Source organism: Calliopsis andreniformis, chromosome 12 (assembly GCF_051401765.1).
Source record: "Calliopsis andreniformis isolate RMS-2024a chromosome 12, iyCalAndr_principal, whole genome shotgun sequence".
In the NCBI taxonomy this organism is placed as follows: Eukaryota; Metazoa; Arthropoda; class Insecta; order Hymenoptera; family Andrenidae; genus Calliopsis; species Calliopsis andreniformis.
The window spans coordinates 12,324,822-12,338,912 of NC_135073.1; the positions used below are offsets into that span (position 1 = coordinate 12,324,822).

The following is a 14,091-nucleotide window of genomic DNA, read 5'->3' on the forward strand; positions in this document are numbered from 1 at the left end:
ACCTGCGGCAGAACATTGGAGCTTGTTTATATCTTACGAGAAGGAAGACTGAAATTAATACTGTTCAGTTCTTAGTGGATAGTAACCTGTTATTCATCAGACGCGCTTGGCGTCTGTTCACTGACTGACTTAATCCCCTGAAGGCAGAATTTCTGGAAACTACTGACTATAATTGCATTTCGAAGCGTAGCAGTTCGTTTGATGGCAAATATAATGTAAAAGGAACTTAATAATTATTATCATTGCTTCTTATAAATTAAATAATCACATTAAACACTGTTGCAAGTGGTGCAAGTAAATATTTAAAAAAATAAGTTTCTGGAAGTGGTATATGTATAAAAAACGATATACTGACCATAAAAAGGCGAAGAAAAGAGTTTAAAAGTTCAAAAAACTTGTACATTAGTATCAAAGAATTTTTTATAAGAAAAAATCATTTCAAACTTTTCTTTTCCAAGAAAAATACTTGTGAAGTACTTGAAGTACATACGTTTAAGAAATTTCATCATAAATCATCAAATAACTTCAATTTCAATATTGGATCACCGCAAGGATTAACTCAGTCGCGCCTGAAGCACTGGAATGGAATTGCTCGCAGATAGATCAATGAAGTTCGATGGTACGCAACAGCAAGTTTAAAAGATACGAAATTCGGACGAAATTAGCGAAACTTGCGACTTCGATGCCAAAGTAAAGTATAAAATCGCTTGACCTATCTACACCTAGTGAAACTTCGACGTGAAACGTTCGAACGGAAACACATCTACGACACTTGCGTACGCACGAACATTTTATCTTACAGCATTGAAGAAAGTATTCAAATGAAGGACATACCTTTCGCAATCGAGCGAACGATTAATGGAGTTTCGGTGAATGTCCTATGTTACAATGCCATAGCAGAGACGCGATCGTATAATTCGTAGTCTTAACGATTAGTACGATTATTTACACTAAATGGATGCATCTGACGCCATCGAACTGACATTTGTACAGCACCTCTTCTTTCTTCGATTTGCGTAATATCTGTGTACTTTCTTTAAAAATTAAGAACATGGTCGACGACACAATGATTGGGATTCACTTCTTCGGGGACACTTACGCTCGCTGTTCGTATAGTTGCACATTCGTATCGATTGAGTCCACTCTTTGCTCTCGATCCTCTTCACATGCATACACTCGAAAGGTCCGTCGTGTGCTCGCGAAATACGTGCAAGAAATAGCGACGCAGGGATCAGGTGGAAATGGAATTAATTTATAACCTCGGCCTTTGCGATTGGAATGTATGGTCCATAAATATGAAACGTAATAAGGAATATCATGAACAGAAAAATGAGAGTTGTATGTACACTGAGTATCAGCAAAAAGTGTATCAGAATCTGCTATCATCATTAATGAAGCCGCGAATTTCATAAAGTCGGATACACACCACCGAACAGCTCGCGAACAATGTCTGCAAACAGTTCACAAACTTCTTATCACCCTTACTCGATTATTCCACGAACACTAAGAACAGTATGCAAGCAAATACGTGAACAGAGCTTTTTAGAAAATTGAATATCCTTACTGTTCGCGATCAGTTCGCGAACTCTGGTGTATTTGCACCTTAAGTTAGAGTATTAATGTATTATTCTGTGGTTCTTTATCTAACTCTCAATTACTAATTTTCCACTGGTTGATATTTCCAAGAGCTTTCCCTCCGACAAAGCTCCCTTTTTTTCACAAAGTAAAAAGCCACTATTTTTATAAACCTCCATGACAAAAGACAAGGTTCAGTACCCACGCTTTATCCCATCGACATTTTCCCTCGAATGCCCTGCATCGCTGCCTCCCACACGCCACAATAAATACCACCGAGGCTCGATCAACGACCGAACGCCTGGATCCTATAAAGTGCTAGTTGAAGAACTACCTTACTGGTCTCGCTCGTAGAAAAAAGAAACATAGAGACGCACATAGATGCACACAGGTCGCGGGTGAGTCCCGTCCTAGCCTAGGGCAGTCGACAAGCTCGCGTCTGGCTTCCCACGAGGCGTCGTTTCGCGATCGACTGCGTCGCGGGTTCATTCGATCGCGAATCGAACCATGGGGGCGGAGGATCCCCCGGCGACTCAAGTCAGCGGCGCTTTGCCGACGAAGTGCCTGTACTTGTTGCACGCAGGGTACCTGCCCTCCTCGGAGACGATCGACAGATTCGACTGTTGCCTCTCGCGGCGGCACAGCGTCTTCTTCACTGGCTTTTTCGTCCCGTTCCCGCAGTCCAGGGCGTAGCGCAGCTCGCTCGCCATCTCCGAGCACACGGACTTCTGCAAGTTAGAGGAAACGACCTGCTGGAACGTCTCAATCGTACGATCCTTTTTATGGAGGCGCGAAGCCACGTCAGCCAAACGCGATGACGCGTATACTCGCGCGATCGTCGCGACCAAATGTTTCGCTGCTGGATACGGGCGGGCAATTCGCCCGAGGCAGGGACTTTTATCGAGGCGATTACTTTTCAGCGGTGTCTGTGCGTGCGTGTAACGCGCTGGCGGCTCGAAACGATGGGGCGGGGGACCTAGGAGTTTACTGACCATGGTCCAGAAAACAAGAATCGTTTGGCATGGTATCTTGCTGAGTCGCGAGTGCTGTTCTCTGATTGTTCGATTTTGATTTCGAGCTTGAGCTTCTGAGGGTTTTGGTGACTGTGGAGCAGGCTTGGGCAATTAGAAAAACCGCTTGATTTAGTACCGGTGTCACATCATTTATTTTCGAATAACTTTTTTAAAGTAGCATAGGATGATATATTATTCAAATAATGCCCAACTGTGTTGTAGGAATGAAGCAATATAAACAGGGAGGTTCTTTAGAAATTTTTCATTTGGGGAAAAGTATAGATATTAAGTACCAGGATTTTGAGGTCTAATCACTCGGATACAAGATTTTGTGTTATATTTGAAAACTCGTTTTCGTTTTGAAAAAGTGATATGTAGTATTTCACGTCATGGCATCGAGCTGACTTTCCAAGAATTAAGCGATGTTTTATATAAGTACGTGCAAATTATGCTTTGCGTCAGCCATAATAAATTGCAAGAATTAATAAGATTCAGGCATGTGGGTGGGTAGTAAGCATTTCTACATAACTCATGCGACTTTTAATCAAACTCATAGAGATTTGCAAATTTTATTTATACGAGTTGTTACAAGCAACATCCAAAGTGAAGTGGCAATCCTTCGAACAGGCAGTAGAATGTGTAGAGTCTTCAATTCGTATCGCTGGTGCTTGGAGTACCTTCAAAAGCAGTCATTGGAAGAAAAAAGCAAACCAGTCAACCTACAACAAATTACATGCACATCGCTTCTCAATAATTCTACACTTTTTTCCCACTTTTCTTATTTTTCTAAATTCCATAATTCAATTTTCATTTTTTCCAAACATTCAGCACAATGAATCTAATACTATTAAAAATACAAATAATTGAACAAGATTTCTGTATCTGAGAGCCAGGTTAACTCAAGTGAATATTTTTCAAAATTAAGTTTCTTACAGGATCTTAAAGCTTTCTCTTCCTTTTATTGTAATAATAGGAATTTAGTGAAGTTACGTTATAAGTAAAGGAAATTTAATAGTATAAGCTACTTCAAATATCATTTCAAGAAATGGTTAATCACATTTGGTTTCCAGCACTCCTAAAAAATAATAAAAAAGGACTTGGGTCACGTTGGTTCTCAGGTACAGATTTATCCTCGACAATTTCATGCCATTGTGTGTTAGCATGCAAGGAAAATTTCCCATGAATAAAAACAACAGACTGACGGCACAAGACACTATCTAACATGCTTTATGATTCGCTTCATCGACCAGTGCTGTGACACAATGATTAACACGGACGAAAGTACAAAAGTTTGCTCACCTCCTGCGTATCCGTGGCGAGAGAGAAAGAGAGGCAAGAAACATTGCGACACAACTAACAATGTCATACTAAACTGTCACACATCGTGCGCGTGTCCTTTCGAGAATCGTACGTGATTCACTTAACGTCTACGTTTTCAGTGCGACCGCTTTTTAACCATAGGCTGGCGGTGCCTGGGTCCTTTCCGACCCAGCCTCGATTTTAATCCTTCTGTTAGTTCGGACACTTGTCGGGAACGATAGGAGAGGCGATCGTGTATCGGAGGAACGCATTTTCTAGCAGTAGTCTGTGTGTCGCGGGGAATCAAGGGACGAGTTCGCCTTAATCTAAAATAATATAAAATTCGTACAGTGTTATTAATATACTATTCATGCGAGTCTCGTTGGTTCGAAATATTATACCGCGTATTCTGGAAATGTGGTAAATCAAATATTAGAATCTCAAGATAAAATACAAAGTGATATAATATTATTATAAGTAGCATGAGATAAGGTGAATTCTTCGTAAGAAGAGAAACCGAAGAATCCTTCAGCGTCTTGCAAGCTTTTGTAAAAGGACTCCTCAATTCCGTTTAAGGAAAATTTTCGCGCTTCAACTCGTCTTGGAATTTTGATACACCCCTGAATAGTAAGAAACGAGAGATAAGACCCAGGAATAGAAAGATAAGCGTGGGTTAGAATTGACCGAGGCACCACCAATAGGTTAATTCGTATGATACAAATTTACGAGCCGAAACATACAGAATCGTCTATCGAATAACGAAGTTCTTTCATTTCTCGCTAGGGAATCCGTGGGCTTCTCTTCCTGGACCTGAAATTTTCTTTCAAATCTCATCTTTTTGTTTACTTCTTTTCTTTTTAGCGAGGAGAAACATACGGACTCCGCGTTGGGGGTGGTGAACCATCCCTCGAGCTACGCAATATGTACATGTACGATAAAACGTTTGCAACCTCACGCTATACAGTAATTATCTATTCAGTATAAAATCGTGATTGTTCGTAAATATTTCGTTTACTCTGCAGCATGTTAATTCAGTCGCGACCGCGGCGCAATCGTCCACGCCGCGTTCTTTTTATATTAACAATTGCTCGGCTCTCAGACTGTTCACTTCTCGCTGCGAGGCTTGAAGTCGTCGTCAATTAATCTAAGGTTTTGATATGAGCAAATGGCAAACGTGTTGACCTTTCCAATTTTTCTAGCTATTGGAAAACTGATTTTCGAATCTGTTTCCTGTTCTTCCAATTAATACAAATTTCTATGTTCTTTACGCTCAATTATAATGATTCTTTTTAGTTGCAATTTTCGTGGGTACGAAAAATTGGAAAGATCGAGGATCGTTGCTCCTTCTTTTGATTATATGTTTCGTTTCAGCTTTTTACAGTTCATGTCTGTCAGCGTTTCACATAGTTCTCGATCGCTCGTGGTGGAGTTCCTCCTTAGGTCCATTGGGTCAGATACGGTTTTCTCGGGCCTAGGAATCTGTCATTCATTTTTCTAAAGTCTGTTTCAAAGATCGCTATACCGCCCGCTAGTGTAGATCAGTAAAAGCTTCGCAGATCGGTTTCCCCGAGGATTTCTGCTTCTAAAACAGAACACGAAAATTCTCGGGTAAAATTGCGGTAGGTGAATCAGATCGATGAATCGCGCAGACACTAGCTAGAAAAACGTAACGCGTGCTACGTTTCGATGGGAAGCAGAAACTGAAACAACCTGTCATAACTTTGATACTGAACTGTAGAAACAAAATAATTCGTTCTTATAAATGGGAGAAGTTAAATGATAATAAATGGATTGTGGAGAACGCAACCTATACAATCTTTCTTGAAATGAGAAAGAAAGTCAAACGTAAGTAAAGTTAGTGAAGTACGTAATGAAAAATATAGGAAATGCCCTTTTGAAAGTTGAAAGCTAACAATGTGCGCAAGATAAATTGAAAATCACAGTAGACTGAAGAAGACCTATCTTCTCTTATTCAGGATAAATGAAGAAATCAGAAAGTCCAATTTCCCCTGCAGCGTCACGAAAATTACAAAATTCCTTTTCTGTGAGAAAGTCTTTTCTTATTATTGCTGAGTAGATATTCTATGTCTATGTGAAATTGTAATATGACATAATCTGACTTTTAATCTTCCAGATAAGGTTTGCTAAATTTTTGTTTCAAAATCAGAATAAAAGCTTTTAAAATTGAAATAGAAATGCCTAAGCTCCTCTGTCCTCTGTCTAGCATGCTCTACCAAAATCACCTTGTTCTTAATCATGATTTTCAAGCCTTTCGCCATAAAGTAAAGACAATTAGCTGCCTCAGATTCGAGAAACAGCGTGGCTACTTCGCTGCGGTCTAAAGTGAGCTCGGTTCGAAGGGGAACAGCAATACTAGCCGTTTGTTGGCTCGTGGAATTGTTTGCTCCCAGGTACGAGGGGTCACCAGCGCAAAGCTGCATATCCGTATTTGTGGACGAGCCCTCCTCAAATACTTGCCTGTTTGCTCACCGCTTGAATCTATGCAAACGGTAGCTCGAATACATATCGTAGACACGCAAGCGTTCTACGCTGCGCTCAGAATTACCCCGCGCCTTAATTCCACGTTCGCCTGACCCACGGAATTTTCATCCTCCGTCGCTTTTCAGCTTCCCCTTCGCAGATTAACAGAACCCCATTTCTCGATTCTCATCTCGTAATTGAAAAGTAACAAGAACTTGCGAGCCGATGTAGATAAAAGAAAATGGAGCAGAAGTAAATTGAAAATTAGTAGCGTCTGTAAACAGCCTGTCAGAGAATAAAGAGACTTTATATCTCTCCACTTATCTTTCGTTTCGAATCCTTTCGACTCGGATGGAATTGAAGAGGGAGAGAAAGAGAACAGAACAGGGATAGTCGAGGGTACGCAAATTAGCGTCGCGGTGGCAATCAAAGATTCCTCTCTGAACCCACAAATGACTGTACACTGGAATATCTTTCAAGAACGAAGGTGACTACGCTCCATTGTCTTTTCCTTTGTTCGAGGTGGAACTACGCCGTTTTGTTGCAGAGGACGTGGTGCAGAGGATGCGATTCATCGACTGGAACGGTAGAACGATCAGACCCGAGTGGTTTTGTACTTGCACCGTGACCATTAAAGAGGAACTCCACCATCGCGCGAACATCAACTGATGTATTCGCGCGGTATGTCGGGGTAAATCGCGTCGGGGTCGAGGTGCGTGTTGGACGACGTTACTTCAGGCGCGATCACGCCTTCTTCGACGTGCTATCTGACCTCACTCACCCGTTCCTCGATGGCGACCTTCCGGCTTTTCCAGACGAACTCGCATACCGCTATCACGCAAGCGATTCCCATTCCTCCCATCAGAACCACGAACACGCCGCCGACGTTCGCCAGGCCCAGCTCGTTCGCTGTCGAACTGCTCTTCGACGTGTCGTCCTGGTCAACAGGCAAGGAATTTTTGCTCTAGGATGGCTCTTCAATCGATTATACTAGAGAATCGTTTTATATTGTTCCATGTAATGTGTAGGTTTAATAGCAGCTTTTAATTCTGAAATCTTCTTATTGCTTTAAAAGTATAGGTCAGTAGTAGCTACAGTGACTCATGAATTTTTTATGAATGTGCAATAAAGAATTTTAGTTTTTTATTTTACTTATTTTGAAGGCATATGATCAGTAGTTTGGGACTTAAATTAAAAACAAAAATTGCTGTGTGCATTTTAGGTATACTTATTTCAATGTTGGGAAATTTGAAAATTTTTAAGTTTCAATATAGAATGGCTAAAGAACTATACAATTACGAACTTCGAAAACTTAAACATTTGCAGTTATAGTACACCAACAAGACAAATGTCTAACTTTCAGGAGCAGCATTTTCAAAGTTGTCGCCCGTCTACATTCAGTATTCTACAGGTGGTGACATTGTTCTATATACCAGTATCTTACGAAAGTTAAGTACAGACCGTGACAATTTACACGCTCTCTATTAAAGATTCTACCCCAACTTGCGTAATTAACAGGATTTGCATCAAACAATCTCTCACTACCCCCGGATGACTTAGAAAGTAGACTTTTTTCAAGAACACTGCTCAAACAAAATTTTGACTCTTCCTCTTCATTCGACCAACAGGTAGTCGTAAAAAGAGAGTTTTCGGGCAACCTAATTCCGCTGACGAGCAGCCGCTAGAATTTACCCTGGCGTAGTAATCCCGCCAGATAAGGGCTGCATAGTAATGCTAGCCATGATTTCACGAATTTATGGAATTGTCTTCTCGCATCACGGTCTAGCTCGTTCATCCCCCATCCACTGTGCACTCGTCTTGGCAGCCGTAGCGTAGTCAGCGCGAAACACAGCAGGAGGGGGATAAGAAATTCGGACGCGAGCGAGTTCGCTGCGGAAAATAAGGGAAACGTGTTTGCATACTCACTCTGCAGGATCCTCCGCCGCGTTTCTCCTTCCACCAACGCGTCTTCAGCAAGTGCAGCTTCCCTTCTTCTTGCAACTTTAGGATGGCCCCGCTTATGGCCGTTCTGTACGGCGAATCTGAAGTTCCAAGGTCGTTTTGAGATACTCCTGGTCCTCCTCCACCTGACTTTTATCGGGGCCGAAACTTTCCGAAAACTATCATTGGGGTTATCGTTTCTACGTGCTGTGCTCATTTCGCGACCTCGCGAGACCGATCGACGGCGTCGGTATTCTCGCGATCGCCTGCAGGGCCACGCGATTCTGAGGGAGTATGAGGTGAAGGGAAAGGGTGAGTTGCTCGAGGAACTTGGACGATATTTGTCGGTGGAAGTTTGGAATATTCTTTTCTATTTGATATTGCAGGATTTGTTGGAATTTATCTTCTGTGGAGATGGGGAAGGGAGGAAATGGAGGGTGGTTAGATCTGTATTTTGAATCCTATAGGTATTTTGTAGATGAGTATTTTATTTAGTTAGGAATTTTTCCTTTTTTCTTTCTGGAAGAGGTTATTGTTGCTTATTACTGGCGCTGATAAAGTATGTATGTCTCTTTGTAAAGAGTGGCAAAATTTTGTTCAATTTCAAGCACTAGACGTGTATGAATTCGTGTTCCAAAAATTAAACGCGATTACAAATGAACAATAGGTATAACAAAGCATGAATTTCATTTTAGTGTAATAGGTACTATTAACAGCGTACGCATTGTTACCCAAAATTTCATTGAAATCGTTTCAATAAATTGGGACAAAATGGATCATCAATTTTGACAATTTTCCATGTACGTACAATTTCAGTTCTAGATTTTCCGAGGGAAATACATGCATTCATTCAAATATCGATGTATAACAAAAGAAACTAATACTCAATTTTCATCAGAAAATGTCATCTCTTTTTTCGAAAATCTGAAATCACTACAACTGATATACCTAATACCTTAAAAAAGACTGCAAAAAAGATCTTGAGTTCTCTGCTATCCCTCTGTATAATTTCCTCAAAATCCCCACAAATTACGTTCCTCCTCCAAAAGAATGATTATCCCAGAATCGCGCGAACATTGAAATCGGTTCAAAATTGGGCCACAACGGAACGCGTCCCATTGCCCGCCTAATTCCGTCATAAATCCACAGGACGAACGTGAAAAATTATCTTTCCGATTCAACGGCGTACGCTCAGGGGCCATAAATCAACGATATACGCGTCGATCGGCCGAAATAGCGTACGCTCTCTGGGGTGGTTCTCTGTCGTTCGAGAGAGTCGTTCGAGCGCGTATAATCGACTAACGGCGCGTCTAGGTGACGAGTTTATACTCTCAGGGCGTCACAGGGGGGTGTATGGTGGGTGTATTTCTATTAGAAGGGTTGCACTTACTTGGCGGCATGGCTATGCCATATCCCTTCGAGTCCAAGAGGCCGCCGACTTGAGTGAGGTCGCAGTTCCTCTCGATTACGTATTCGATAGAGGTGGATTCCATTAGGAATGCGTAGTTACCTTTACCCTTGATCACACGATCTACACCCTCGATGTTGCTCGACGTAAATACCGACGGCTTTGCCGAATCCATGAAGGACCACATGCGCTGGTACGTCGAGAAATTGGAATCCTAGATCACGCGAGGAATTTCATGGTCGAGCATACCATTAAACGATGGAACGTCGGTTGAAATTGGTTAATCTTCAAGGAGGCCTATTACACGGAATCGCGAACCCCTTGTCGACACGATCGATATATCCTATTCCTATTATCGGTGTCACTCTTATGGTTTTATACGCTTGAATTTAGTGACTTTACGAGGTCGAAGCTATTCATATGGGAACTATCAAAAGTCTATGGCGGATGACGACTATTATTATGAATATGCAATTTAGATGAGCTGCTCAGATGCCATACTGATTAAGTCTATAAAACAGAAAGTAGGGAAAAGTAACGATGCGATGAATAATGTATTTTATAATTTAGTTTAAAGTAGACATCCAAGATAATCCACTATGGACAATTTTTTAAGAAGTAATTGATTTTGTGTTGGAGATAGTGAATTCTTGCCAGAAAACTTAAAATTTGTCAAAATGGTTTCAGGAATATGTTAAATGCTATTTATCAGTCCTATATAAATTTATTATTTTACGATAGTAGATGCAACTATGCAGGTAAATTGTTGAATTTTTGAAAAGTTGGCTATTGGAATGGTCTCGATCTAAGTGGCTCACGAGGACATGGGTTAAGTATTTCAAAACCACTAAAAATTGTTATATTGTCACCGACTGAAAATCAGTTTTATGTAGTATTTTATAGTTGGCCATATTTTTCGCGGAATTGCTGTCCCAATCTGCTCGGCAAGTATTCTGGTGAACGATATTTCGTCCCCGCCATGATTGTAGACTTTGCATGTGACCGAAGATAGGGAACGAAGCTCGATAAAGCGATTACGCAGACGTTCGCGGAGAGTTCGTGAGATATTCATGCGATCTTACCCTGAAAAAGGCCGCGGTGCTCCCTCCTTTGAGAGCCCCGTATTTGATTTTCGTCTGCTTCGCGAGATCCTCCGCGCTCTCGATCGGCGAATCCATCCTCTCGACGGTGAGGAACGCGGCCAAGTTGGCAGTGTACGAGGAAATCATGATCAAAGTGAAGAACCACCACATCCCAGCGACGATGCGCGTTGACACAGCCCTGTCGATAAAAATTCGAAGGCTGCACACGGTGTCTTCCTCAGCGTGGTTAAATCGATTGGTTCGCGTATGCGAAAATAACTTTCTTTACGCTGTTCTTCTTGAAAATATTGTTTAGAATCTTTTAAGGAGAATTTATATCAAGTTTCAGTTTGAATGCATACACGCAAGTGTAATCATTTCTTGTCTTTTTTAGAATTTCTGCGAAGCTAGTGTCAAAAATTTATTAATTGCGCGTACACACCTGTACTGAATGTGAGTACTGTGTATAATTTGGAATACTATGTTGAGACTACTGTTAAGCAGAAATGAAAGAAATGAGAGCTATGGATTCCCATTATTTTTTAGTGTTGAGTCAATGTAAAGAATTGTAACTTTTTAAACTGTTTAAATTTGTAACATCCTTTTTTGCTTACTTTAATCGTATCGTATAAAAAGATGAGAAACGCTTTCATTTCTGCTTCATACTCCTGTTCCACGAGAGATATATCTACGCTTAATTATATCTAGAAAATAATATATTTCTATCAGTACACAAGCTACTTTAACATGTATCTACCGTACCCAATCAACTAAATTAAACAAAACCAATTACTTACAGTTCACATACGAACATTTCAGAATCTACGTTTTACTGTTCCATGCATTTCACACAATCTACTGTGCGGTATACATCAACAACTAAATGCCACTTCTAATAAAGGAGAAATGACGATAATGACTCGGGGATAGGGGCTGCATCGCGGAAAATTTCGGGAAACAGAAATGTCTTCCAATAAGTAGCGAAAATGATTGGAATCACGCTATTAACGCGACGAAGTTGTTGCTGTCATTTCAGAACTTCATGAAGCAAATTATTATACTTTCCCCGTAAAATGAATTACTAATAACGAGACTATAAAAATTCACAATTTTACAGCCAGCAGTCACGATCCCATCTCCTGGGCATTCTCGAATCGTCTCGAGACGATGGAACAACAAGATTTCCCGAGTTTTCCCTCTTCCCCCCCGTTTCCAATTCACAGAAGGTCCCGTCAAATTTCACAGACGTCGAAAGTTATCGAAAGTTCCACGGTATCGTTTCCATTACCTCTGGCTTCTTACAACGGTAGACCAGCAACAACTTCCATTAAACAAAACGTCGTCGCATGTGATTGGGCGACGAGACAGAGCGGTAGCTTTAGCGAAGCACGTCGACAAGTTCTCGAACGTGATCGGTTGCAGCAAGCCTACGATATAGCATATCCAGGCTATCGTTACGTTATATACTGTAGCACCTACGGCCCCGAATCTCTCGTCTTCCCTCCGTCCCCCTCCCCCAGAGATCGTCGAAACTTCTCTAGCAGTTCGTAAAGCCAGGTGAAACTGGTCTGCGACTGGTCAAGACAACTAGTCGATCAAGTTGCGACTAGTCGATCGCGAGTTCGGCTCACGGTTCCGCGTAAAGCCAGCCACTGACGAGTGTAATGCAGCGTGTAATGCAATTTGTAATGCAACGAGAACTTCGTGGACGTGTCGCGAACGTTTCTGGAGACTTAGACGAGGTTTCTCAGTATCGGGATAGTTTGTGTATTATACGAGGGTGGTTTATTACGAAAGCTGTAGAGCTGGGGAATATTTGAAACAGATTAGCGGGAATAGTGACAACTGAAATATTTCACTTGATGAGTATTATCTACGTTCATGTTTATGCTTCTCATTCAGCTTCGCTCTTTCTCGCGCATGCTATCTCTTTTTTCTTCTGCTGCTTTCATACAGAATTGTCTCAAATAGCTATTTTCCCCAGCTCTGCGTCGATGCACTTTAGAGTTTCAGAGACCTGTGAAACGCAGCGTTTTATAAACACAGAATATGGAGATTTAACTTCCTGAAATGAAGTGGCGAGGTGGGGGTAACCTTCTGCATAGGTTAAACGCATAGTTTATGCATCGTTTCCGGGTTTAAATGTTGATTTTATTTTTTCGCCGTAGCTTCCTAGGAAACGCTAAACCACTGAAGCGGGGGTGTTAAACAGCGAGAAACATTTATATTTAGGCGATTGTGAATCGCGAGGAATCGTTCACAGAGTATCTCATGCAACACGTCCAGTTTGCATCACATATTATATTGCACGATGTATTACGCCTGCTGTGAGTCTGGCCGAACTTTGACACCGACACGAAGAGATGTACAGAGGCATATCGCTGTGTTTGTTCGGTGACTTACTTCGGCGCTATATCAGAGCCTTGCTGCATGAGCGAGCCTATGGTGAACCAGAGCGAGTTCATCAGGGTGAACTCGTTCTCGAGGACCTCGGACTGTCCGTTGCACGGATGGGGATTCTCCCACTCGTAGGGGCTGAACCTGCAGACACGTGAAAGGAGAAGGGGGAGGATTAGAGTCTCAGAGTCGCAACACGCATTTTGGGTGATCCTTCTGTGATTTGATACTGTATCTCCAAGCTCTTCGATTTTTATCTCTTGATACTATCTAGCGAAAAATACACATTTTATGGGAAATATTTGGTGTTGAGATCAGAGACTTTTTTTCTGGATATCAAGTGAAATGATATATTTTGTGTTTTATGTTTTCTTCGTGGCTGCTATTTAACAGAGTGATATTGCCTCGGGGTGATCTATTCTTAGATGTGCTAGGACCTAAGGATAATATCGTTAGTGACTAATAGAATGTGCGGCTTAAGAACACATACGTCACGAATGGAATAATATTGTAGAAGGGGAACGTCAAGTATTACTCTACTCTTGATAGAGACCTCCCATGTGTTTTATCAAGCTACGACTCTGAGAATCGTTGCCCGTTCGTTAATCGATATTCGTTTAAGTTTTGTACATACTACAAACGTTAAGGAGAGACTACCAGGCAACCCTTCCCCTGTACCTTATCTGTAAAATAAATTTGTATGCTCTTCAAGAGGTCCTTCAATCAATTTTAGCTACTCACTCTATTTCTCTTCTTATAACACGTTTTAAGAAGGAAAGTTTTAAAAATATTCGAAGCTGAATTTCGTAATTTATTTTTTAAAATTATTGTACTAAATTTCCATTAGTTGTTAATCCAAGGAAACTAAATTAAAATAGCGTTTATATTGCTTATA

At 41.2% G+C, this 14,091-nt stretch overlaps 1 protein-coding gene across 4 annotated transcripts in view; it reads right to left on the reverse strand.

Moving 5' to 3' along the window:
• Nucleotides 1-1,974: 1,974 nt before the first annotated feature.
• The window catches only part of Kair1d (Kainate-type ionotropic glutamate receptor subunit 1D), a 157,083-nt gene continuing 144,966 nt past the window's right edge, over nt 1,975-14,091 (reverse strand). Inside the window, exons 12-17 of one of the 4 annotated variants that reach the window (XM_076389483.1) lie at nt 13,203-13,340; nt 10,800-10,998; nt 9,700-9,931; nt 8,295-8,410; nt 7,150-7,305; nt 1,975-2,303 (exon numbers count right to left, since the gene is read on the reverse strand). In XM_076389483.1, the coding sequence (XP_076245598.1) occupies nt 2,109-2,303; nt 7,150-7,305; nt 8,295-8,410; nt 9,700-9,931; nt 10,800-10,998; nt 13,203-13,340 (1,036 nt within the window). In that variant the 3' untranslated portion in view covers nt 1,975-2,108. Of the gene's footprint in view, nt 2,304-2,811; nt 3,308-3,993; nt 4,214-4,259; nt 5,470-7,149; nt 7,306-8,294; nt 8,411-9,699; nt 9,932-10,799; nt 10,999-13,202; nt 13,341-14,091 lie in introns of those variants that run through there. The other 3 variants (XM_076389486.1, XM_076389485.1, XM_076389484.1) reach the window with 3 other exon arrangements.